We start from the raw sequence: 27,069 nt of genomic DNA on the forward strand, positions 1-27,069 counted from the left end.
ATAATAATAATAATAATAATAATAATAATAACAAGGATGATGATGATGACGATGATGATGATGATGATGATGATCATAAAAATAATAATAATTTTAATAAACAGAAAGCACTCACAGAGCGCATACCTCCGCCAATGCCATTGCCATCAAAATGGATCCGGATCAGTGGAGATATTGTGTGGAATACATAGGATCCTATATTTTATCAATTGTTCCTTGAACCATGGCCCACTCTTCCACAAAATTATAATGAAATTCATTGAGAGCTTTTGGAGATATTGTGGCGGGATACATAGGACCCTGATCCGGATCTGGATCCGCTCTCAAATTCAGTCAGTTCGTTCTTGGCCGATGGCTCACCCTTCCACAAATTTCATTGAAATTTATTGAGAACTTTTGGAGACATTGTGTGAGATACTCCGGATCTTGATTCGGATCCGCCTCAAACTTCAACCAATTTTTTCTTGGCCCATGGCCAACCCTTCCACAAAATTTTATTGAAATTCATTGAAAATTTTTGGAGATATCATGTAAACAATCAAACAAATGATACTGCCATAGGCAGAGCGCTTGTCGCGTGGATCGGATTGAGTCTGCTGCGTTTTCATCAGTGTGTAGGTAGTCATTTGGCGAAAATTTTCGCGCTTCACTGCAAAGCATAGGATGGATTTAGGAAGGTAAAAATTGCATTGCCAGGTGCGCCAGACGTTTCTCTTCAATTTGGTTTTAAAAATCGATTTGTGAAATTTGAGAAAATGGTGCTGGGGCCAGCCACTGGGTCCTGACGATTTCCGGACCACGGCCGCTGAAGAGGGTTTCAGCCTCCATCTAGCCCAGAGCCTATGACCGATTTTGGTTTAAACAAAAAAAAAAAAAAGCTTCCAGGGTTTATTGATGTCAACCTTCTGATTTTTTTTTTTTTTTTCTTCAGAACGATTGGAGCAAAATTGCGACCTGTAGAGTGCAGACAAATAAACAAACAGACAGACAAACATACGGAACTGACCAACATGCCTGCCAAATCGAAAGATGCCCGCAAGCAGTGTAACTGCTTTAGGCACAGAGCATGCCGGATGGATCCGATTGTGTCTGCTTAGTTTTCATCTGCGTGGAGGCAGTCATTTGGCAATTTTTTTTCGCGCTTCATTGCGAAGCACAGGATGGTTTTAGGAAGCTATAAGTTGCACTGCCAGGTGCATCAGACGTTTCTCTTCAATTTGGTAAGAAAAAATATTTATTTTCGATATTTGAGAAAATGTTTCCAGGGCCGGCCACTGGGTCCCGATGATTTCCGGACCCACGGCCACTGAGAGGGGTTTCATCCCCCCACACAACCCAGGGCCTTTGACCGATTTTGATGAAAAACAGTAAGCCTCCAGGGTTAATGAATATCTGTCCTTTGATTTTTCTTTTATTCAGAACGATTGGCGTAACACTGTGACCTGTAGGGTGCAGACAAACAAACAGACAGATAAACATACGGAACTGACCAACATGCTTGCCGAATCGAAAGCTTCCAGCAAGCAACAAACAGACAAACATAGGTGAATACGTTACCTCCAACTCTGTTGGCAGAGGTAATAATGATAGGCCCTAATAATAATAATAATAATAATAAATTATTATTATTATTATTATTATTATTATTATTTGACAAGTGTGAGCCCCAGTGAAGAGGCTGTACAGTAAACAAACTATAAAATCCTAAACGTTCTCAGTGGGGAGCAAAAAACAGCCAATGCGTAATTACTGACCTTGCATTAATGCATTAACCCCACTTATGAAGACTTGAGAACTCTGTGTAGTTAAGGAGAAGCGCGATCAAGTAGACTTTGGTCGCCTGTAACTTAATAAACAGCAAAATACCAAACCAAGAAGCTAAATACTGCCTCAACTAGATAATATATACATCATACATACACGGTACAGAGTTTTGGAGGTGTATGGACGTTGGAGGACTACTCGGCCTTGAAAGCAGACTGTGAAGCCTTTGCCAAAAGTCGAAGACATAAAATAATATATATATATATATATTTTTTTATAAATAACAGAACAGAGGAAGGAAAAACAAATTAGTAAAAAAAAACAATCCATACACCAGATTACTGGCATCCTCCGTTCATAAAATATCTGTAACAATTAGACTTGAACAGCTGTGGGTTGAAATTTGGAGGGAAACAACTGTGGGAAAGCGAATTCCAGAGAGATGCAGTTCGGGGAATGAAAGAATTCTGATAGGCAGAAGTTCTGCAATATGGTTGAGTGACATTCCAGTCATGAGCGCTACCAGATGCCCGTGTAGCATGAGGGAAGGCATGGAGAGGTGGCACCATGGACGCAACTTCGTCTGAGCATTTGCTAAAAAAAATATCTGTAAAATAATGCAAGGGAAGCAACATTCCTTCTTACTTGCAGGGGAGGTAGTTAATATGTAATGACAGGGTTGTTAATGATTCTAACAGCTTTGTTCTGAATTTTGTCTAGTTGTCTTAATGCAACCTCTCCACAACCATTCCACAAGGGTGAGCAATATTCAAGTTGAGAGCGAACATGACTCTTATAAATTATAGCTAACTGCTCATCGGCGAAGAAGTTACGGACTCTGTACAATAATCCAAGTTTCTTTGAGGCGGTTTTAGCAAGTGATCTGACATGAGAGGTCCAGCTGAGGGCACTGTTAAGTGAGACACCAAGAATTTCAATACTTTTGGAGATGGGAATATTATTAGCACTGAAGGTAATGTCTATCAGTAAACTGTATATATTTAGTTATATTAGCATTAAAAGAGACAAGGTTGTTTTGTCCCCGTTCACTGATCGTAGATAGATCTTGATTTATGGCTGTACTGAGTTGACAGGTAGAGATATTAGACTTTGTAAATGGGTGTCTGAGTGTGAATGGACCATGTAGTGTTGAGTCATCTGCATATGAGTGGATGGGATTGTGGGTGACATATAAGAGATCATTAATATGAAGTAGAAATAGGGTTGGCGCCAGAACTGATCCCTGCAGCACGGCGGCGTTAATTGAGTGGAAATTGGAATATACATCATCTACTTTTACTCTTATTTTCCTGTCACTATGATATGAAGAAATCAAAGGAACAAAAGACGTTAGTCCATAGCAAGTAAGTTTGGACAACAGGGAACGGTGCCATACTCTGTCGAAAGCTTTAGAGATATCAAGAGCTACTGCATGAGTTTCTCCAAAAAGGTCAATTGACTGATGGATGGTATTAGTTAAGAGATTGAGTATGTCAATGGTGGATCTCTCGTGACGAAAACCATATTGTCTATCACTAATTAAGTTGTTGGATTCAAGATGTTTTACAATGTGCTTATTAATTAAAGTTTCAAATACCATACCAAGAGAAGATGTGACAGCTATTGGTCTGTAATAGGAGGGGTCAGACGAACTTCCTTTCTTCAGAATTGGGTGGATATTGGCTTCTTTCCATGAATTTGGGAATAAAGGAGTACGTATGCATAGTCTGAATAATTTAGCTAGGACAGAGGCAAGTTCAGGGGAACACTTTTTCAAAACAATTGGCGGAATTCCATCTGGGCCTGGAGCTTTGTTGGTAGGTAGATTGTCTAGGACAGATTTTACGTATCTTGTCTGTATTTTAAGTGGGGCAATTTCGGGAGAATCAAGTTCCAGTACTGGGACATTCTGGCTGGTATCGCTTATGGTAGAGTTTCTGGCAAAGGTACTGGCAAAGATACCAGCTTTCCCACACGGGTCATTTGTAATGTTGCCATCTGAAGATTTTAGTGGGGGAATGGAAGATGACTTGTTAAAGTTATTATTGAAAGAATTAAGAGTTGACCAGAATACTCTATTGTCATTAGGGTTGTTAAGTAGTTTTGATGCTTGCTTTTGAAGAAAGTTTGATTTAGATAGATTTAATACAGCTTTTGCATGATTTCTAGCAATTTTAAATTGGGAGAGTGATTCAGATGTTTTTGATTTTAGGTAAGAGTTATATGCTAATGACTTTTGGGCTGTTGCTCTGGTACAGTTGCCATCAAACCATTTTGGAGAGTTCGATCTTTTAGTGAACTGTTGACTTGGTATGAATAAATCCATACCAGGTAGTATTAAGTCACAAATGTGGGACTGGGTAGAATTGGGATCACTAGAGAAAAAAGACTGCCATGGAATGTCAGCAAGATAATTTCTAAATCCCTCCCAGTCTGCCCTATCAAAGTGCCATCAGGTCACCCTGACAGGTTCAGAACGGGGAGGTGTGGAAGGGTTAACTAATGAGGCTTTGATGAGATTGTGGTCAGAGGATCCAAGTGGTGACAGTACCTCCATCCTGTATTGATCTGGATTATTTGTCAAGAATTAATCCAAGAGATGGGCATTATGGTCATGATTACCAGGTATTCTGGTTGGTTGCTTTACCAACTAGGTGAGATTAAACGATTCCACAAACAGCTCGCACTCTAGACCAGCGTCGTCAGTCTGGGCAGAATGCAGTAACCATTCAACATTATGTATGTTAAAATCACCCAAAATGGTAATTTCGGTGCCAAGGACAAGGGTAAGGTTACTCAACTGAGTGGATATGGATAAGACACCATAAATATAATGCCTTATCTTGGGAGGTGCCTCATTGGAAAATAACAGATGTTTTACTAATTCGATCATTCACACTTCACGTTCATTCAGGCTAAAAAAGGTATTATTTACCTTTTGGTGAAATGTCTAACATTTTACAACCACTGACTTAGAAAATGGGATCGTAAAATGACTGTCGTAAATTTGAAGTCGCATTATCATCTTTGTAGCGCCATTTCTCTGGCCATTTAGTATGCCCAGTAAGCACTGATATTCCTCTTAATGTGATGTTATTACGAGTGTATTTAGTACCATACCTTACCTATATAACGAAGACGTTTTAGGATACAAAGTGAACAGATGATGGCCCGGCGCTTCGAAATCTAACCCACTGACAATACTGTATAATGCCTCAAGACACAGGCAAAAGCAGTCCTACACGTTGGGACATTGCAACGCCCTTTGTCCTGTGAATCCAGTGATGTAATGTCTAGTTTATTCAGATTAGAATATAATTTTTTGAACTGGGAGAGTTAGATACAGCCATAGCCATCATTAACCCATTCCATTCGAGAGGCTTTTTCTAAGCCGAGTGGAAAAATCTTGCCAGTAAGATTAAGCTAATATATATATATATATATATATATTGTCACCCTGATTGAAGGGATAAAAATACAGTGGTAAGACAAGGCTGAGTGTGAGAGAGTGGCCTGACCTGATTCTCTGTACTATGAGTGGCAAAGAAGACTTAACAGCTTATTCTGAACATTATACATAATTATTCTCGTGTTATTAACAACATATGCTAAGTGGCGTAGGGGACATCACAGCACATCTTTTGGGGGATATACTTAACTTGTTTTACCCCAACAATCTCTTCTATTTTAAACTCATTTCACCCTAACTTGGCCTAAAATTTCCAACCTCTCATTTCTAATGCTGTGTTATGATAATTGATTAGCAGTAGAATATAATGGTGGCCACGAAACACTGCTATGGAAAGGTTGTAGAGTGGTAATAGCGTTAATATTTTAATTACCGCTGAGTTACGCGAAGTAACCTATATAATGACATTAATCTGGGTCAACTTAACGTGAGAGAACTTAAGTTATGACGTTTTGATATCTATATATTAAGCACCAATAACCTTCTAGAGGATATTGAGGTGTAATGATCAGATATATATTACTTAGGAAGATGTGCTACAACAAATCCTACGTCACTCACAGCACTCTTTCTGCCCCAACAGTGACCTCAGCTACAACAACATCAGCAGTCTCCCGGCGGGCAGTTTTTTGGGAGTGCCATACCTACAGGACCTTCTGCTTCAGGGTAACGCTGTCGCCACCATCCAAAACAACACATTCCTCGGCCTACACAGACTCCAGGTCCTGTAAGTACATCATCATCATCATCATCATCATCATCATCATCAACATCATTATCTTATCATAATCATAACCCTAATTCACATACCATCACCCACAACACATTCCTAGGCCTACACATAATTCAGATGAAAGTACCGGTACTAGACTCGACTTCCAATACGGAGATTTGTAGTGTAAGAGAGTTTCAACATACTCTACTTATAAGTCCTTCAAGTCAGTGTACATAAAGTATTTTCCATCTCATTTGTGTTATTCTCAACCATTGTACTGAAAATCCCACCGCAGGTTAACACTCTCAGCTGAAGAGAATTGTCTGGCATTAGCTGGATTACAGTATTAGAGCTGTTTCAACATTAAGACCGACTCAATCGATAAAATCGTTAGCTCTTAGTCGAAATAACAAGAGCTGGTCTGATCAAGAGAGAATCAATGAGCATCGCATGAGGAAACAAAGGCGCCTCCAATGACAAATTTAAACATGGTCTGTTTTCACCTGACGTAACTAGGTCATATCCCCACCTTGAATACTAAGTCGTGGTTGCATGAAAGCCAGTGAATCATTGTTATGAGGTAGGAATGAGTTTTCTTGGTTATTATTCAAAGCAACCTTCTACTCTGACTATACACGGCCATTAATTTGGCTGAAGGGGTTAGGGATCTTTGTCAGGCTAATACAAATACGCTACAGATATTTCCTCGACAGACAACTGGAGGAGAATGTTATCACTAGCATCCACCCTGAAGCCTTCCTACCACTACTGAGCCTCGAGGACATGTAAGTATCATTTTCTCTCTTTTCCAGTACAAAGTGTATCCACAAAGTCCTACTGTGTTTAGGGATGCTTTTTTTCCTGTTTGAAAGAGTAAATCGCCTTTTTTTTTTTGTTTTTTTTGTCTTAGCTTGTAATACATACTGAGATGCAGTATTTAAACTAAAAAAAAAAAAAAGTCGACTAACCATTTCATAAAGAAAACTGCACCCTAATCTGTTTAGCCATTTACACCCAATAAAACTTTCTAAGCCCAGGAGGGCATTGTGAACATCCAGTGCAGTATTATTCCGGTTTTATCTATGACACCGTTTTTTCCAGTCAATAACATCACTGTAATGCGGTTTATTATATCCATTATAATAATCTAAAAATTTCTTTCTAGTGTTCTACATATTCAGTTTCAGTATCATTCCATTATTTTGATCTTTTCGATTATATTTAGGTATTCTGTAATGGTATTGTATGCAACATATTCTCTTTCCTTCTATTTTTCACTTAATTCCATTACTTTACCCATCCCATTATTCTGTTCATTCTCTAAATTATTCACTTCATTCCATTCACTTACTGCATCCAATCCCTGACATTAACAGATCCCTTTTCTTCTCATTAATTACTTTTCGTATTCTAACTCTTATAACATAATCATTTCTACTACTCTTTCCATTTCATAGATTTTGTCATGTTCCATAAAATTTTCCATTATGTTCTGTCATCTCATCTCCTCTGCTTTCTTTTCATTTCCAAAGAATCTAACCACTCCATTATAAAGGGCGGTCCGTATGTTATGCTCTTCGTTTTCGTGTGTTGCTGGGACGGCTACGGCTCAGTCTGCTTTTGTGAGAAAGCGAGGACGTTTTGGCTGGTTCATGAAATTATTAGTTAACCATGCAGTAGTTGAACTTTAAATAGCAGACGCTGCATAGCATGAAGGTGATATGGGAAACAAAAAATGATACAGGTAGACACTGGTAACGCTGACCAAGCCGTTCTCGAAACACACGAGAACTGGGTTGTGCAGTATATGGACTACCTGTACTTTTTTTTTTTTTTTTTACAGTAATTACCCTAACTTCGTCACTATATTGACTTTGAAATTTTCGCTCTTACTGACCTTGGACGACATCATTGAGTATAACATAGTCATCTACTACTGAAGAGATTAATAATGAGTGTATCCAACCTCTTGAACTAAAAAAAAAAAAAAATCTCTGTAATCTAAATATAATTGTCTTGGAGCAGCAAAAATAATCAATAAACAGAAGTCATTGCAGTGAAGTAGTTAACCTTCCATGGTTCTAATAAAACTTTAGGCTGAGATAGATTCTGGAAGGGAGGATTGAAAAACTGCTTGTCCTTCAGGAATCCACTTTTCTTTCATATATATATATATATATATATATATATATATATATATATATATATGTGTGTGTGTGTGTGTGTGTGTGTGTGTGTGTGTGTGTGTGTGTGTGTGTGTGAGAGAGAGAGAGAGAGAGAGAGAGAGAGAGAGAGAGAGTTTTTATTTAACTGTACATATGCAGGGAGGTATGTGTTGGTTGCCTGCACCTGTTCATGGACTGTCACGTGTTACCATCTTCAACCTGTTTATATGTACCAGTGCTGTCACCTGTTAGCATCTATAGCATCTTTGTGAACGCAGTAGGTTGTCTAAGTCTGCAGCACCTTATTGACTGGACTTGTTCCGTGATACATCAACGAGGGGGTGGGATTTGCTGATATACAATTGATCCTCTGTCATAACTTGCGTTTCTTATTAGAGGAAGAACATGAGAGATGGGGAGTTAGTGTATCCTTTTTTCCTTCTTCTTCCTGGAATAACAAATCATATGTTGATTGAAAGTTTGTCAGTGAATCTAGCCACTGGGCAGCAATTTATTTCTGTAGCAACTGTATGAGAGCAATCATGTAATAATGATCATCAGAGTGCGTCTAGTCATGTGCCGGTTAACATCTGGTTTTCCTCACCGTCCATATTGAATACAAGCAAGAACTGTGTCATTTTGAACTGGTGTGACTGTATTAAGTATGTTTCTAATATGTTTGTGGGTAGTGTGGAAGACAAGTAAAGTCTATTTTAGCAAAATTATTTGTCTCAGTGTGGGATCAAACATGCGTCCTTTAAGACAGCAGACCATTTCTCTAAGCGATCACCACCTTTAACACCATTGTCCCAGAAACCATATCCTCCTACAGCTGCTGTGTAAATGCAGTCAGTATAAATCATCATCTGTGTAAGACGTGTATTCATGTGTCAGCATCTCTTTGAGTACCTATGACTCCCGTGTGAGTGTCAACAGAACTTGTATCCCCTGTATGAGTGGAATTATTTCCTGCTGCAGCAAGCTGGGCAACCACATTCTACCAGTGTTGCTGTGTGAGTACGGTCATGTGCCAGTCAGCATCTGTGAGTGTAGTCATTTATTAGTTAGCATCTACGTGAGTGTAGTCCCGTGTCAGCACCTGTATGAGTACATGTAGCTCCTTTATGAATCGAGTTGTTCCTGGTGCAGCAACCTGGGCAGCAACATGTTTCCAAAGTTATAATGTGAGTGCAGCGAAGTATAAATTAATATATCAATACAAGTACTTGTAACCTCTCTATGTTTGGAGGGCAACATCTGTAGCCCTTGTATGAGTACAGGTGTTCCCCAATGCAGAAACTTGGGCAGCAACATGTTCCCGGAGCTGCCAACACGCGGGCTGGAGGGCGCCGTGGCCATCAAAGTGCACAACAACCGCTACCTGAGAGAGTTCCCTGCTCCAGATAATTTCCCGAAGGTCCGCAGTCTGACACTTTCATACGCCTACCACTGCTGCCCATTCCTCAGGTTGGTCATTAGAATGCATTACCTGTATATTAATACTCTTAGGCTCCTGTGTACCCAGGATCCTACTACTGATTTCCTACGGGCCACAGTCCAACACCATCATGTACCAGTCACAGACGTCCCTTCCTCAGATTGGTCAATAACACTTTTTGTTTAATTTTTTCGGTTCATTATGGTGGTAGCTTCAAAGATATCTTAAAACTGCTCTCCCCGGAGCAATAGTCTGATCCTCTCATACGTCTACCACTTGCTGTCCCTTCCTCAGGTTAACCACAAACTCATACTTCTTTAATATTACACAAAAATGTACATATGTCGAGGTTTTCGCATGTATGTTATGTATTTGAATTATTTCTCCCTTCGGCGGTTTTCCTTGCATTGCACACGCATATGAAAACAATAATAATGAAATTAAAAGAAAAAGTGCATTCATACATACGTTACTCTCTTCCACTTGGTAGTGCACTACACTGACGGTTTGTTGAGCTGAGGATGGGTATTATCATTAAAGGAGGATGGGGAGAGAGGAAGAGGGTAAAAAATATTGCTTGAGTAAGGCAAGCAAAGCCACCAGGTCCCTGGGAATCAAGTCCTGGAATTCTACGATGGACAACTCTAGTTTCATACTTTGAAGCTGTCTGTAAAGCGATAATGTAAATCTTGAATTTTGACAAATAGAAAGGTGATCTCTTATGGGGTAAATGTCCTTTCTTGTGCCTGTTGTATCGTAGGTTACTTCACCTCGGAATGGAATATTTAATTTCAGGGGAACACGTCTTCCCTTTCATAATGCTGATAACCTTTATTTAAGGTTAGGTTGTGAAAATCACGTCCATTCAACTTACGTGTCAGTAAGGAGCATTTTAATTTAGCTATCCTCACATTATTTAGTGCAGGTTAGGAGACAGTTTATAATTCAACTTAGGAGAGACTATGTACTTGTTATGAGATTCTTTATACTGCTTAAGAGAGACATATTGTAGTGCTCAGAAGTAACTGTACAAATCGGCAGAATTTATTATACTACATACAAAAGACTATAAAGCTCAGGGAGCGACTTTTCATCTAGTTTGGTAGACTTTTGGGCCTGCAACCTGACTGTGAATGAGAAGTCCAAGATCCATGAAACTCTAGCTATGAATAAGTAGCAGCAGCAAGTATTATATTCTTCCTAAAAACATACTATGCTACACTGCTTAGAAGATACTTTCCGACTCTACAGCCTGAGTGTGAGTGAGGAGCAGCCTCGGATCCAGGAGGACGTGGTGTTTGATGTGGAGGATCTGCAGGACCTCGACCCAACCATATGGAATGTGTCCAGTATCTGGCCTGAAACCGGTGAGTCAGAAGCGTTATTATTTATGAATTGCAACTTACTGTTGCATTATTATTGCAACTAAGTGCGTGAAAGTTTAAGCAAGACCTGCATTTCTGCGTGGCCATCTATAGAATAACTGTATCTAAATAAATGTGATCATCCTGCATCCTATAGTAAAGAGTGTTGTCAGCAGCTGTATGGAAAAATCAGACATGGCCCATACTTATCGCATGTTTCAGAAATTTTCGTCAAAATCTGGAGTCTTGTCCACACTTGAGCTCGGTTTTAGCAACACATCTCTAAAGTTAGCATTTGCAGTAGTTATACTGCCTTAATGATTCAAGTGCGTCATCTTTCTACAGGTCATATTCATACAAAAGTTTCTTCTTGCCTTCGCCAACACACAAATCTGTATTTTAGTTTCTCTCTCTCTCTCTGATTGAGCTGATGGTTCGACACTGAAAACATATATATACTGCTACTGCACAAATGTTTAATTTCTCCTTCTTACTCACAAAATGAATAACTTCCTTCTTTTCTTGTAAATCTTGATGTTAAGAGTCCTAATTAAAAAAAAAAAAAATACTCCAGAACTCACGATGAACCTAACCCAACTCCTGCTCCCTTACCATATACCAGGAACATTTATTTTTCATACTCTAATTGGACACTTTTACAAACGGATTTTATCTACGAAGCTTCTCTTAGGACAGGGTAAACTAAAAGCTGTGGCATTTCCTCCTGTAACAAACATCATCTTTCAACCAGTGACAATGTGTACCCAGAACGTAATCAGCTTTCAGCCAGTTATCTTAACTGTAAGCAAGCATCATATTGACTACTGTAAAATTAAGTTTTCAGATTAATAATACTTTAGATACATACTTAAGCCACTGTTTGTTTACACACTTTTTCCAATTTTATTCAGAAAAAGCAACTTATATAAACTAAGAAGTTTCATGTCATGAACGAATAATCAGGATAATGAAAATATATTGATTTCTGTGTTGGTATAGAGAAGCAACTTTGGAAATATTACAGTACCAACATCTATGACAAGACGGCAACAGATGGCATGTTTTGTCCTTATTAGGACATTAATTGGCGTAATGAAAATGAATAACGTAAAAACGGCTGAGGTAAATGAAAGGGATGACATTCTCCTTCTCTCTCTCATATATATATATATATATATATATATATATATATATATATATATTCTGCTGTGCTCCTGGTGTGCAAGGTTATTATTATTATTATTATTATTATTATCTCAAAATGAATTTTTAAAACTGATTCACAGAGGATGTGATAAATTGTATGTATCAGTTCTTAGGACGATTTGTGTCATAGTTTACTTGCTGCAGTGTCATAAAGTTAAGCGCTTTTGAGCAAGAGGAAAAATACCATTATATTTTAATTTCATCAAAGTCTGGCTTGATGAGTATGGAATAGAAGTGGCATATTCAAATATAGGTATGCAGATAATAATAGCTCAGCTGTAACCAGCTTAGAGAAAAGAGCAACGACTTAAGTTTTTAGTTTTACATAGTATGCTGAATATGATGTTTGCAACAATTCTCCTTGGAGTATCATTTGATGTATGTCCAGGTTGTTGGGTTAATGTGTGGGTTGTTAATAGCATATGGTGACAGTGGAACTATTTGAAGCATTCAACATTCATTTTTCAGTAGTATTGTATAGAAAAATTACACACACACACACACACACACACACACACACACACACACACACACACACACACACACACACACACTTAAAGTTGTGCCAGCCAAAGGTTGGCGAACTTCAAAAAGCGACTGTTGACCAACAGTGGTTTAATCATTATGTTGCTATGACTTGAATTATTAGTTGCAAGGATTGGCAAGATTTAACAAGTACCTTTTGCAAATAATGATAACAAAGAGAAAAACAAAGTTGGCATAAGAGTTTAGGGCTTATTAATGAGAATCGTAAATGCAGGGACAAAAAAAAAAAAAAGATGGATAACCTCTTCCTTGGTCATGATTGCTACGATATCTTTAGACGACAGTATTGAGCTAAACAGACTTTATTACGGAGGCAACTTCTGAACTATGCAAAATTGTATGAAAGTAGCAAGGATGCACTTATTTATGAAAGTAAGGTTTAACAAAATGACCAAGGTAACAGTAATGGAAAAAAAAGGCAATGTGAGAACCCAATGTCTGACATGACAAGACAGACATAAAGTATGGCATAGTGTGGGTCTAGTAGACACTAGTCATATGATGAAACTAAAAAAAAAATAATAATGGCCAGTGATATCTGTACACATTCAGATATATTTGAAAATTTATTTTTGAGGTGCGAGCATGTATTTATTGACTCTGACTTATCCATATTTTCACAGCTGGGATTAGCAGAACATCGTTATTTCATTCCACTGCTGTAGGGTTTGGTATTACTGTTTTCGTGCATGTAAAGTTGAGTTTAATAGTTCCAGGTACAGAGGCTTTTAAGCACGAGGTATGTCAGGAATTTAGTTTGACCACTGCTGAGAGGACATTTCAGGCCATTCAGGAGACACACAATGACTTTCAGAAACGCATAACTATGTTACTGCCTACACAGTATCCCATATTATCATAAGCTTTGGAAGCATCGTAGCACCGCTCCCTTATCTTTTAATTCTGCATGTGTCATGTTAACACTTTCGTGTATATTAATATTGCGAATTTTTATCAATAACGAAGAGGTACTTTATTGAAAGAGACAGAATACCGAAGTGGATTAGCAAGAAAAAAAAAAGAGAGATTCTAGAAAGCTTTGAGAGCTAATAAAAAACAAAGCCTAATGTGCCAGCCACTGTACCATGGACTTGTGACCTCAAATGTACTTCATTCACGTATGACTTTTGACTTAATTACTTTTCCCCACATCCTTTCTGTCTTGTCGTGTGACCCAATAGGTACCCAGACCAACTTTGCGACCATATGGGCTAACCTGGCTGGTGACTTCCTGCAGCTGCTTTGAGTGTCTCCACTACACTGGACCCTGCCCACACCCCTACACACCATATTACCTGCCAACCGCTGCCAGGTTAGTGTCTGTCTAGCTCACCCAGCCCACCCAGTGTAAAGGCATACTCCTAGTTTTAGCCAGGACAGTAGTAGTGCAGTAATATCATGCTTGGGTGTGAATGTATCTCTGAACAAACAGTAGCAGAGTCACTATTATTTCTGTTTCCTGTATCTATCTGTCTCATGATTGGAGGGAAATTGTTAATGAATAATTGATGACGCGGCCCTGAAGGGATATTCTCCCACACTAGGTCTGATCAGCTGATCAGGTCAGGTGTGGGTAAGGGGATGGGTCCATTATGATGTGACAGGGGTAAACCAGCTAGCTCTGCTGTCTGGCCCTGATTGCACTGCGCAGTTGACCCTTGTGCGGTGTGGTGTGGTGAGGATATAAGATACTAATAAATGTGTGTGTGTGGATAAATAAATTGAGAGTGTGTCGTTCTGTTTCGGCTACCTCCCTTTCTTTGGGGGAAGCAGCCTAGGTATACAGATAGATCGATAGATATCTGTCATCCAGACCTTCCTTTGCCCTGCCCAGTCATAAATGTAGGGGTCCGGGTCCAAGCAACTCACTTTCAACACTGAAGGCGAGAGAGGGGCCTTGCTCGACCCAAAGCAGCAAACCCCACACACTCCTCGGAGGTGAACCCTTACAGACCCCATCCAGGTGGAGCGCCTTACTGCCGAACACAAGTAGTTCTCAACCGTTTTTTCCCCAGGGGACCCCTGTGTTCAGGAAAATATTTTAGGGACCCCTTTGGTCTTAAAACTAAATGGGATATCCCCTTCTCCATTTTCATTTGGTATTATATATAACATAAAAGACTGCATATAGAATCACAGTCATTTATAAGTATTACCGGTATTAAATCGGCAAATATATCTATGCATTGTGAATGTATGTGTTTGTCCAGTTTGCTAAAGCTGTCATTAGGCCGCCTGTTAAGCAGGAAAATTAATTGGTACTTGAGGAGAGAAACAAGAGGGAGCACTCTGGGAATGAAACACTCCCCTTCTGCAACTGGTGTAAGGGCCAAGCATTTGACTTTGCCGTGTGATCTTGATCCTCGACCGATTATTCTCTGATTTACTGTACATCGTCTTTGCAAGCGATGTTCAGCGTGTAGACCAAAATTGGTTTAGTTGGGATCAAAACTGTTCGAGTTGATCTTACCTCTTTATCCTTGGCCTTTGACTAATTGTTTTCAAAATCAAATTTCTTCATCCTTGGCTGACTCCCATTTACTCCACAAAGTTTGGTCTACATCGAATTAAAGTTAGTTACAAGGTTGGAGCATTTGTCCTCGGGCTCTGACATTCACATGTGAGTGATTATTCTCATAATCAAATACCGCCATTCTTGCCATATCCTAAACATTTCCACTAAAATTCGTTTAATATCGGATCAAAACTACTTGAATTATCCTGTCAGCACACACACACACATACACACACACACACACACACACACACACACACACACACACACACACACACACACACACACACACACACACACACACACACACACACACACACGTCGAATAAAGCATAATACCTGTTCTCGCGCGGGTATAAACACAAGGAAAAATAGGGCCTTTCATTCCCTGCATGGACCTATTCGACTGATAGACGCTGCAGTTTCGGTTATGGGTGCTGTTGCTGTGTGATTCCTGGTGCTGTATTCAGTGCACACCAGTGTCCACATCACTGTCCAGCATATAATTCATTAGTTGTACCCCTCCACCCCCTCCCCCTCTCAGTCATGCCGTCCATAAACTTGTTCGACTGGTGGACGCTGCGGTGAGGTGTGTGGGTGTGTTTGGGGAAGTTCCTGAATGTGTTTGAATATCATAGGGTTACGTGTGATGGGTGTTGTGTGTTTATATAATTCAGCTTTTGTCCCAAATACACCTCTCAGGCCCATTTATGCCGTGTGTGGATCTGTTCGACTGGTGGACGCTGCGGTGTGGTGTGTGGGTGGTGTTCCTGTTGGCACTGTTGGGCAACGGTACGGTGGTGGTGGTGCTCTTATTCGCCAGGGCCAAGATGGACGTGCCAAGGTTCCTCGTCGCCAACCTGGCTCTTGCTGACTTCTTCATGGGACTGTATCTAGGTTAGTATAACCCATCATCATCATCATCATCATCATCATCATTATTAATATCACTAGTATCACATTATCGATTCTTTATCACCAACCTGACCCTCGCTGACTTCTACAGCACAGCTGTAGTCAGCATCACCATCATTATAATTACAGTCACCATCGCCAGTGCCTTCATATCAATATTTTTATCTTCATCATTTTCATTGACTGCTCCACATCAGCCAGGCCCTCGCTTACTGCATTATCGTCCCTGTTAGTATCATTATCATCAACGTCACTGAAATCATCTTTGTCATCATCGTACTTAGACCTAACCTTCGCTGACTTCTTCATCCACCTATATCTAGAGCATTATCACCATCATCATCAGCAGCAGCATTAGTCCCACCCTCATTATATCAAATGATTAGTTCCTTGTCAGAATGCTGGCCCATCATCCTCATCATCATCATCATGATTAGTATATTCACCATCATCATCATCATTAATAAGCCATCAACGTGGCCCATGCTGACTTCATCATCATCAACATCACTGTCAACATCATCATCACTGTCATTATCATTATCATAATCATTCCTATCACAGGTTTCTTGTCGCTGATTTGACACTCCCTGACTTCATCATGACTCTCTAACACAGATTAGTGTAGTTCTTCGTCGTCATTGTTTTCGTTATCGTCATCATTAGTATTATCATCACTGTCAGTGTTATCGTCAGCATCCCATTCTCATCACCATTTTGATCCATCCTGACTTAGGACTCCGTTTAGGTCAGTATAGTTAACCATCATCAATATCGTGGCCATTATCACCCAGCTTTAATTTCCACCCATTGATTGTGTGAGGCAGGATTTAAAAGCAGAGAAAGAAAGCACAGTCGTCATCATTTTCCATATCATCATCATCAAAATATCAAATCTACTTCCGTCTTCTTTATGCACAGGAATAGATTTATCATTATCAGAAGCAGCAGCAGTATTTTAACCACAACACATTGAACGGGACACTTTCCTACATCTAATTACGTGTCGGTAAAGTCTTTTAGGACATATTTAGTTCAAGTATTTTTATCTAATGTCAGACTATATTGTTATGCTACAGAAGAAGCTAGTTCACAGATAAGTGTTAAAGACTATCGCAAATAACGTTTTTGGCCCAGAATAAGGAACTTGATATTTGATTGTTCAAGAGAGCGAAGCGAACGAGATTATACTTCACTCGAATTTTGGTTTATAAATTCCTACCCCATTATGGCTTGTAAAATTTCCCTGCATGAAGAACCATTATCTTCTTTTCAGCTATTGAACCAGTAGTGTCGTGTCATACTATCTTGAAATTGTCATGAATATTGCTTTCAGTGGTACCACACTCTTCCCCCAGCCAAATATAACCGAAAAATGCCAGAAAGATTTCCGCTAGGCAAGAACAGAAAATATGTATATATTTCAGCTAATATGCCGATTATGGGATGTCGTACCCATTTTAAATTCTTCGGAATATTGCTCTTCCTGTTGTACCATCCATTTTTCAAAGACCCAAATGTAGCCGAAGATGATCAAAAATACAACCTTGCTCTCGAGGACACGTTCCACGTCTGTGATGTAGATGCCCATTTCTTTATTCCAATTTACAACAGACGATTTAACTCTGCTTGTAGGAACTCACTTTGGTTTGGAAAACCCTTTTAAAAAGTCATCATTGCATGAGATTACACCAGTCTCTTTGAATCTGGAAATAACTTAGACCCACGAATCAGGTTACGTATTATGTTGGTTTAGCCTTGTTACCTGAACATTGTTTTATCCACTTCTGAAATGAAGGGGTCAGAGAAAGTAAAATCTAACCCCTTCCCTAGTTTTAAAATTCCTTCTTGAACGTAATAAAATCGTGCAGAGGTAGTAAGAATAAACTAAGCTAATACGTCCTCTGACTGACAGGCTTAAGGGCCGAACTGTGGGTGGAGAAGTCCTGTAGTGCACTTGCTGTGTGTGTGTGTGTGTGTGTGTGTGTGTGTGTGTGTGTGTGTGTGTGTGTGTGTGTGTGTGTGCATATTACACCAGAGCTTCTATGCTATGTGCATAGTTTTAATATTGGCATAGTTGACATCAGTAGCGTACTAGAAATATTTGCTGAATACATTGCTATGAGAGAGAGGTTGCTAATATCTCCAGATCCATTTAGAATACGATCCTAATAGTAAATGATGTTATTGCAGGAATGCTGGCTGTGGTGGACGCATCAACGCTTGGGGAGTTTCACATGTATGCCATCCCCTGGCAGACGTCGGTGGGATGCCAAGCGGCCGGGTTCCTTGGTGTGTTGAGCAGCGAGTTGTCCATTTACACTCTCACCGTCATCACTTTAGAACGCAATTATGCCATCACACATGCAATGCACCTTAACAAGCGCCTGTCCCTCCCGCCATGCTGTATACGTCATGATTTTCGGCTGGGTCTTTGCCTCTACTTTAGCGCTTTTACCTCTCGTTGGCGTCTCAGATTATCGCAAGTTCGCAGTGTGTCTGCCCATTGAGACAAAAGGTGCTGGTCTGGCATATGTAGTGTTTCTCATGTTCATCAATGGAGTGGCATTCGTGATACTTATGGGTTGTTACCTCAAGATATATTGTGCAATTCGAGGATCACAGGCCTGGAATACAAATGATTCAAGAATTGCCAAGAGGATGGCACTTCTTGTTTTTACTGACTTCATATGCTGGGCTCCAATTGCTTTTTTCTCTCTCACGGCTGCCTTTGGCTTACAGTTAGTATCCCTAGAAGAGGCTAAAGTGTTCACTGTGTTTATTCTTCCATTTAATTCTTGTTGTAATCCATTTTTGTATGCTCTCTTAACAAAGCAGTTTAAAAAAGATTGTGTAATGCTTTGTAAAACCATAGAAGAATCTCGTGTAACAAGAGGAATTGGCCGTTGTCGTCATTCCTCAAATTTTAGCAACCGCCAGACTCCGGCCAACACCAACAGCGCACTGGATAACTCCTGGCAAAAGGAGAACCAGGCTCGTCGCTGCCAAAACACTCAAGAGCCAACTAAGCTCCGCCATCACTTTCGTATATCAACACTGAAGTATATTTTCTGCCATAGGGATGCTGAAGAAGTTAACTCTGCTGGGGAGTACATGTGCCAGCAGGGTAAGCATGCGATGAAGAATAAACATGATACATGTGTTTCTTGCGAGACATACAGTTGTTCGTGGTCAGACACATGGCGTAAAGGTCAATCAGTTATGTCCTATAAGGCTCCTGGACCGCGGACGACACAGCTCGTGGTACCTGTCCCGTAAGCCTTCGCAGGACAGCAACCTTTCTTCTTCTCGCAATGACTCTTCAGCCACCACTGCTTCAACATCCACATGGCGTTTTTCCAGGTCCTCAGTGTCTTCTGATATATCAAGCAGCGGTTCTCGAGGCCTAAATAAAGCTGATGCAGTCACGGCGTTGAGGCTTGGCTCCCTGCGAGATCGTGGAGGGGAGATTCACACTCAGGTAGCAGCGAGACAGATCACTCCCCATCACCAAGCACTGCTGGTGAGGCAGCAGCCTGGCACAGCTGCACAACAATCACCTCCTACAACTTCAACCGTAAGGATCAAACCATGCTTACAGAGGCAAGGAGCTGTAGAACGTTGAGATTTATACACCTAAAAAAACCCACACAAGTCTCCTTGGTGATAAACCTTGTCCTTTGCATCCACTTTCAAGATAACCTGTCTTGTGCTCTATGAGCGAAGACAGTTGTGAAGACGAGGCAAACTGAGGCTTCAAAAGAATATCTAAGTCCTCTCGTTGTCCCATGACAGGCCTGACTGTAGCTCATAATTCCACGTAAAACTAGTTCCACCTTCATCTCACTCCGTAAAAAGACTTTGAGAGTAAGGAATTTAAGGTTGGACACAGTTAAAGATACCGATGCATCATTTACAACAACTTGTAAATGGCACACCTGGGGCGAGATGTGTTAGTCTCACACTCCTTCCACAGCCTCCTTTTGTCACAAGCCCTTCGCATTTCTTTCTTCTGAGGGCCACTTGCAGTATTGAGTCTTCTCCCAAAACAGAACTTCTCTGCATCACCAATCTAAATATTCCAACACTTCAGGTTTCTGATGACCACGCTGGATCTGAGTCTGTCTCTGGAATCTGTGAAGTAGACAAAGGTAAATTTAACCAATCCAACTATTTTAAACTAGAGTGACTCTGGTAAAGGTGCCGAGCCAGAAGAAGAGTGTCACGAATCGTCCGTGTTACTCCCCTCTGGGACTAAGTGCCGCAGGCAAAGATATATTTAACCAGTCCAGCAGTTTTATGCTTCACAAATTCTTGTGAAAGGCCAAAATCAGAATGAGAGTCGCGAGAGTCCTCAGCCTCTACTGAGTGTTGAATGTGAGAGTGATGATGATTTGATTGGTGAAAAATGTCAGTGGCAGGAGACCATTGGGAAACACACTTTCCAATTGATGATGCATTACTCAGAAAGCCATCCTCTCATTTTAGTTTTTCTAAAAGACAAGTGTGACCCGTAAATAGGTGTTCAACAAGAATTCTGCTTCTGGCGGTATCTTACGTGTTGCATGGACAGGTGTCTCTACTGGTGTGGGCGTGAGGGTGTGGCAGTGGGAGTACGAAATGGAAGAGCGACAATGCAGAGTAGACATTGATAACACTGAACTGTCCTTGACATACGCAGGAAATCGCCTGGAGGACTGGGAGAAGAGCATAATATATGGCACACATCCTGTGTGATGAATGCATATATCCCTGTAAGCCATAGGTCCTCACCCTCCACCCCCATCCCTGACTGATTGGAAGTCACTGTCCCGGGGTTTTACATCAAATAAAGATCTCTCTTATTGGTAAGTTCCGAATCCTATCAAGTCTGCACGAGTGAAGTTCTTTATTGTTTCTTATATATTATAATAATCCTTTGAACAACGGCCTTAACCCCTTCTATGACGATTTTCTTTCAGTACATTCTTATTGCTTGCTAGACGATATTATTATTCTAATTTTGGAAAGCCCCCAGGTAGCGAAGTGAAACGAATGATTTATCCTCTTGAATTCGAAACGTCTCCCTTAATTAAGCCAAATAAAAACGTAAACATAATACATCATAGCAAACATCTTTTCGTGCCGAATAACAGGTTTTAGCTCAGTTCGTAACGCTGGCTACGATTTCAATCTAGCCATACGAATCATTAGAGGTGAGCAGATGTGATGGCTATCAAGTCTACAGCAACCCCCAGTTCCACACTTACAGACAGGCTTCAAGGGTCAAGCAGTGTAGCAACTGTGTGTTTGTTTATGTTAAGCAGGATATCCAGCTTCATGGGAGACACTTTACTCGTTGTAAAGCTGAAGTAACTAAAATTGAAAATCAAATTTCTCGATTTCAAGATAATGCTCGACACTTGACGCCATGTTGTAAACACATGACTGAAGGAGGAGGGACTGTACTTTATTATTTATGTCTCACAGGAAATGTCAGAGCTGACTCCGAATGAGTGCCTAAGTGCATTTTACTGTGTGTGGCTACTGTGTAGCTATATTCCTCAAATTAATCATTTCAGGTCAGGTATCTGCAGATGCCCAAGAAATAGTAAAGCGATGGTGCTGGAAAAGATGCCACATACATCATTGATAAGTTACAAATTATTCTTTTTTTTTCATATGCGAGAAAAAATATATCTATATTTTTACGGTAGTGAAAATAAGGTAGCAACCCTTAAAACCAATCAGTAGTTAAATTATACAATAACCTAAACCATGGGGACCTAAATGATTTGTACTTCTTTGGTATTTTATGCGGAAAGAAATTTTTACGTTATCCACTTCGGTATATTCAATTCAGGTATGTGAACAAATGAATAAAACTTAACTAATAAAAAATTAACTCTGGGCAGTGAAAGTGCCATATCTAATAACATAGTGTGAACAGTATCTTAAAAAAAATTAATACTCGTCCAAGCGATCACTGAGTGCTTGAACAGTAATGCAGATACACTGTTATTGATAAAACAAACTTCCTATACGAGTTCATTGGACAAGTTAGGAGATATATAATCTAGTTCATTAATTTATCAGTGTTGTAATTGGTATTTGTTGGTTACCTGAAGGTCATTACTTATATGACTGTTATTCTATAATCATTGCTGGTTACATACAGTCAAACAGATTAACACATCTAAATGGCGTAGTCTAAGTTATTTATTATATTTATCCAGTGTGATTATCAATGTAAGCCAAATATGTAATTGTACTTTCGTAAGAAAAGGATTAACTACAGAATGAACCAAGTTAAGAAGCTGAGTCTAATATATGTACAAAGTATCACGTTAAACCATTTTTTTGTGACACTTGATCAAAAGGCTACCAACAACCAAGTAAGAGATCGATAGGGTTCCACACCTGCATTGCTGCTGTTGGTAGTTTTTTCCACAGAGGAATTTTTTCTGATCAGGAAGTTGTATTCTGTGTGCTGTATAAAGATCCTTCTGCACGTAATATTAATAAAAGCAGATGACAGTCATATATGAGAAGTTCCTGCAGCATATTTTCAAATATTTCATGCACTGCTTTAGAATTAAAAGTAAAAGAAATTCAAGAATTTTCTGATTCATTGTAACACTATAAACTGAATCGAGAGTATTTTCATGTGTTGTATGAAATTTGTTCTTTATGCTGCATAGATGAAAACAGCAGCTATATACAAAAATGAGATATTATCAGAGAATATATTAAAGTGCATCATCCACTGTTTCAAAGCGAATGAGATTCCATCTGTATTTTGTGCTGATAAAAGGCAGTCATGCATTTTAATGATAAGATAATAACGAAATATTTTTTTCAAAAATTTTGCACAATGCTTCAAGAAATAAAAAAAGAGAGGGTAAACAGAGGAACAAAGAAAACTTGCATACGAAGTTGTTTGTGATTTCCAAAGTTTTGCTCGCAGCTTCAAATTACACGTATGAAGACGGAAAACTTGCAGATATCGCTTTGATCAAGTGTACAGATTCATTTCTGAATGGAGTATGTATAATGTTCCTCCGTTACTGATGCATTGATAAAACCATTACTTACTAGGAGAGAACTCCAAAATGATTCGGTCCCACTTGTGCAAAATTAAATAACAAAATAATTGCATATTTTTTTTGTATTGTGCGTACAATAAAAAATAAAAATGCAGTCTGAGTCAGAGAGAATCACAGGGAAGATACAGCTTGTTCAAACCACAGTATTATCTCCCTGAGGCACGGTGGCGGACGTTAATATCCATCCACTGTACAATTTTTTCCACACAGCACAAGACAGCGAACGATGTTCTTTGGAAATTCAGTGACATGATTCTTCGAGGCCAACAAACATTTCCGAATATTGTGGAAGAGTTTCATAGATTGTTCATAAAGAAGTGGATTTGGATATTTTGTGGCCCGTCATTGTATATGTATTTTGTAATATTAACGTACCCTGACTTCAGTACTATATAAATGTGCACATCTCTGCTATAAAAGCCATTGATTAAAATGTTCAGCATGATGACGTGTTTTGACTTTTTCTTGCTGCTGCTGTAAGAGACTATATGCAACTAAGGACCCCTGCTCCCCCAACAAGAAGGAATTAATGGAGGAGGTATTTCTTTCCTCTTCGAAAAATCCATCCAAAGGTATGTATGCCCCATTCATGGGGCAATTGTCCCATACAAGAAATACAGTCCCTTTGAAAAGAATAAATTCTTGTACTCACTTCGTCTACTTCGTCTTCTTGCTTATTTTAGCTGGCACCATGCAATATTATTCACATAAATGTAACGGCGTATGCTGGAGCTGATGGAAGATGATGGCGACCATCATCTACTCACTTGATATAGTGCTGTCTGATTATTCCTCAGGTGACTCTACACTGACTGGACAAGCCCAATGGTTTCCTATAACCCAGAAAGCCATTTACAACACATGGTGGTAACCTATAGAACCAAATTATGGAGTGATGAAGAATTAAGGTGACCAGACTTATTGGAGCTAAACGCGGGACATTGTCACGTGTATACAATATATATATATATATATATATATATATATATATATATATATATATATATATATATATATATATATATCCCACTGGAGCCCAGTGTCCAGAGAATGTGGACAGAACTGGAATTATTCAAGTCTTTATAAAGTAGGGAACCTCTTGAGTAAGGACTTATGAGTTTCACGACTATGAGTCAGATAGGCGTGAGGGCGGTACGCTTAGTGCCCTCCCAGTGCAATGCGTCGCCCAGCACCCCTGGGATCCCAATGTGTTAAATATATATATATATATATATATATATATATATATATATATATATATATATATATATATATATATATATATATATATATATATATATACACACACACACACACACACAAACACGTGTTTATATATTCCTAGCGCTGCACCTTTCACCCTGATCCTTCCTGCTCATCAAACACTAACGTCTCACACGAATTCCGAACATACCATACGGTACGGTGAATTGGCCAGACCAAAGTTACCGGTTAGTATTACACACTTTATATTAACAATTCGTTATTTCATTTGGTTTGGTTATGCTTAATTTTTACTATTTCATCATAATTTCATAAAAGAAGCTTCTATGTTATATCTATAATGTAACAGTAATTTTCTAAAAGCGGGGGCATCTAAGATGATTTGCTTAAAAAGTGGGACAAAGTTAAGTCACAATTTAAAAGGCGGGAAAGACGTAAAAAAAGTGGGACTGTCTCGCCTAAAAACGGGACTCAGGTCACCTTATGAAGAGACTGCTATGGTGTCCCTGTTAACTGAGTGGAGCGACGCAAATGTGGCGTCCATCCACGTACCTAAAACCTCCACACTCCTTCCCACATCTCTCTGTGGTGAGGCTCTAGTCTGCCGCAGGGGAACACTGGTTCATTGCACAGGACAGGCCTGCAGAGACGACTGTTTGCCGGGTGTTGACGGATTTGCTCTGCCAGACAGACTGGGTTACTCATATAGGTGTACCGAGCGATGGTGAAGCCCTCGTGAGTCTCTCGTCAAGTAGTGGCATTTTCTCACACACGAGTGGCCCAACCCGGCCCGGCCCGACTCGGCCGGACTGTAACGCTTTGCGAAGCTTATATCTCAGCAACCACAGGGCCGATCACTGAATGGTTTGCATTGTATGATAGCGCCTTTCTTTAAGATTGTTTTTTTTGACAGTTTTCATCACATCCTGGCGGTGCATCGTGGGACGTGACACGCGCAAAGTGCAGCATGTCGAAAATCCTCATAAGAAGGTCACAGGCCAAGGAGTTTGTCGTAAAGGCATTGAAACTTGGTGGGTAGATAGCCATCAATATAGCCTAATCTGGGCATCCTCGGGGTGTAAGGCGACATATTTCATTGCTTTCGTATTTATATGTCTTTGCGCGTACCTCGTCGACAAAGGCGTTTTACTGGTAAGATATGGTTGGTAAAGTATATTCCTAAAAAATAAGAAATGTTATATAAGGATGAATGGATACAGTATTATCCTACCATTGACCAACAGGTAATCAGTGAAATGGGGACGCAAATCTATGTTAACTCTAATTTAGAAAACTCTCTCAATAGGGGAAAGGTTAATGAGGGCTGCATGTAACTCCTGTTCTATAAGTAAGAAAATTGCTCTTGTTGTTGGGGGGGCAGCTCTCACTGTGGACTTGACGTCGTGTGGAGGCAGGCTGAAGTTGGACCTTTTTCTGCAGGCCATCAGCCGTCTTTCGGGAATCAGGAAGAAAGCTGAGAGGTACGTTTGTATAACCAGTGAGTTCCCTTACTGGGTTGCAGTATCGGCACCGATCCTACAGAAGGCGATACTCAGCACCAGGCATAAGCAAGAAAGACTTCGGAGTAAAGTTGGAGGGTTTCGGAAAAAGTCTTTAATCAAACTCTCCAATAGAACAGGTCTTTACTAAACTAAATAAAACCTTCTGAGAATAGCAAGAAGATTCCAAATGCGACTTCTTCATATTTCCAGTGACTTTGTTCTAGTAATATTTGATGCTCTATGGAACTGTACAAGTGGTATTAAAACTTTCCCCTATTATAACAGTTTTAACTTTTTGCCGTTGTATTTTTTTTTTTTTTTTAGGAATGAGAGCCGTACGGGTTAGATAAAAGTTTAATGATTAGGTTCACTAATAAAATCTGAATATCATGGATCAAATCGTCAAAATGAAAAACGAAAAAGAAAAAATAAGATAAAACTGAATCTCGCTGGATGCCTGACGTTATTATTCCGATGGAGGGAATTACGGGACTGAGTTTATAGACCCTTCACTAGCATTTTCGTATATAAGAAATAAAAAATGAATACATCTGTCGAGATCGCATTACCGTCGGAAAAGTTAACGAAGGCAATGTAACCCTTCCTATTGGAAAAGACTCTTATAACTACACAGCCAGCTGGTTTACTAAAAATATAAGTAAAACCATTCATTATGATCACGTTGTGCCTTTGAAAAACTTCTACTCTGAAGGAGTTTCATTGTTTGATGTAATCTCCATTAGCCTCATTAATCCCATGTCGCATTCAGTCGATGTACAGTGTAGTCCAAAACTAATGATCCACTAGAAATTCACGTGACCGGCCCTAGTAAGCAGGGACGGCTCAGTCGGCTAGTATTGCTGCGTAGGTGTGGTGGCCGGAATAGGAAGTAAATAAATGAATCAGAGCAGATTCTGGTAAAGCTGACTGTGCCGTCCCCATAACACATTAAAATATGCCGGGCAGGAGTGGAAGCTTAGCATTATTAAGGATCACCGTATTCTTGTTTCCTCAAGTTGATTTTAGCCAACTTTGGATTAGTAGGAGTAATGAGGTGAATTTAGGTTGGTATCCAACCCCTCAAGTTTCCTAAGCTGAGCAAAATCGTGTGGGAGTAACAAGAAAAAGACGTCATGAGCTTGAAGGTGTCGAGTGAGATCT

The 27,069-nt window shown here is 39.7% G+C and overlaps 2 protein-coding genes across 2 annotated transcripts in view; both read left to right on the forward strand.

The window, feature by feature from the left end:
* Positions 1-19,798, forward strand: part of LOC145409334 (thyrotropin receptor-like) — a 72,186-nt gene extending 52,388 nt beyond the window's left edge. Inside the window, 11 exon segments of the mRNA XM_080279805.1 lie at positions 5,817-5,960; positions 6,662-6,733; positions 9,410-9,580; positions 10,803-10,918; positions 13,849-13,900; positions 14,683-14,693; positions 15,885-16,079; positions 18,291-18,493; positions 18,495-19,325; positions 19,327-19,719; positions 19,721-19,798. Coding sequence (XP_080135931.1) covers positions 5,817-5,960; positions 6,662-6,733; positions 9,410-9,580; positions 10,803-10,918; positions 13,849-13,900; positions 14,683-14,693; positions 15,885-16,079; positions 18,291-18,493; positions 18,495-19,325; positions 19,327-19,719; positions 19,721-19,798 — 2,266 coding nt within the window.
* A 203-nt stretch (positions 19,799-20,001) lies between these two features.
* Positions 20,002-27,069, forward strand: part of LOC145409335 (uncharacterized) — a 50,874-nt gene continuing 43,806 nt past the window's right edge. Inside the window, 2 exon segments of the mRNA XM_080279806.1 lie at positions 20,002-20,248; positions 25,713-25,887. Of these exon segments, the coding sequence (XP_080135932.1) occupies positions 20,002-20,248; positions 25,713-25,887 (422 nt within the window).

This window comes from Coenobita brevimanus, chromosome 80, assembly GCF_032717465.1.
Source record: "Coenobita brevimanus isolate Jiangsu-jjx chromosome 80, ASM3271746v2, whole genome shotgun sequence".
Classification (NCBI taxonomy): Eukaryota; Metazoa; Arthropoda; class Malacostraca; order Decapoda; family Coenobitidae; genus Coenobita; species Coenobita brevimanus.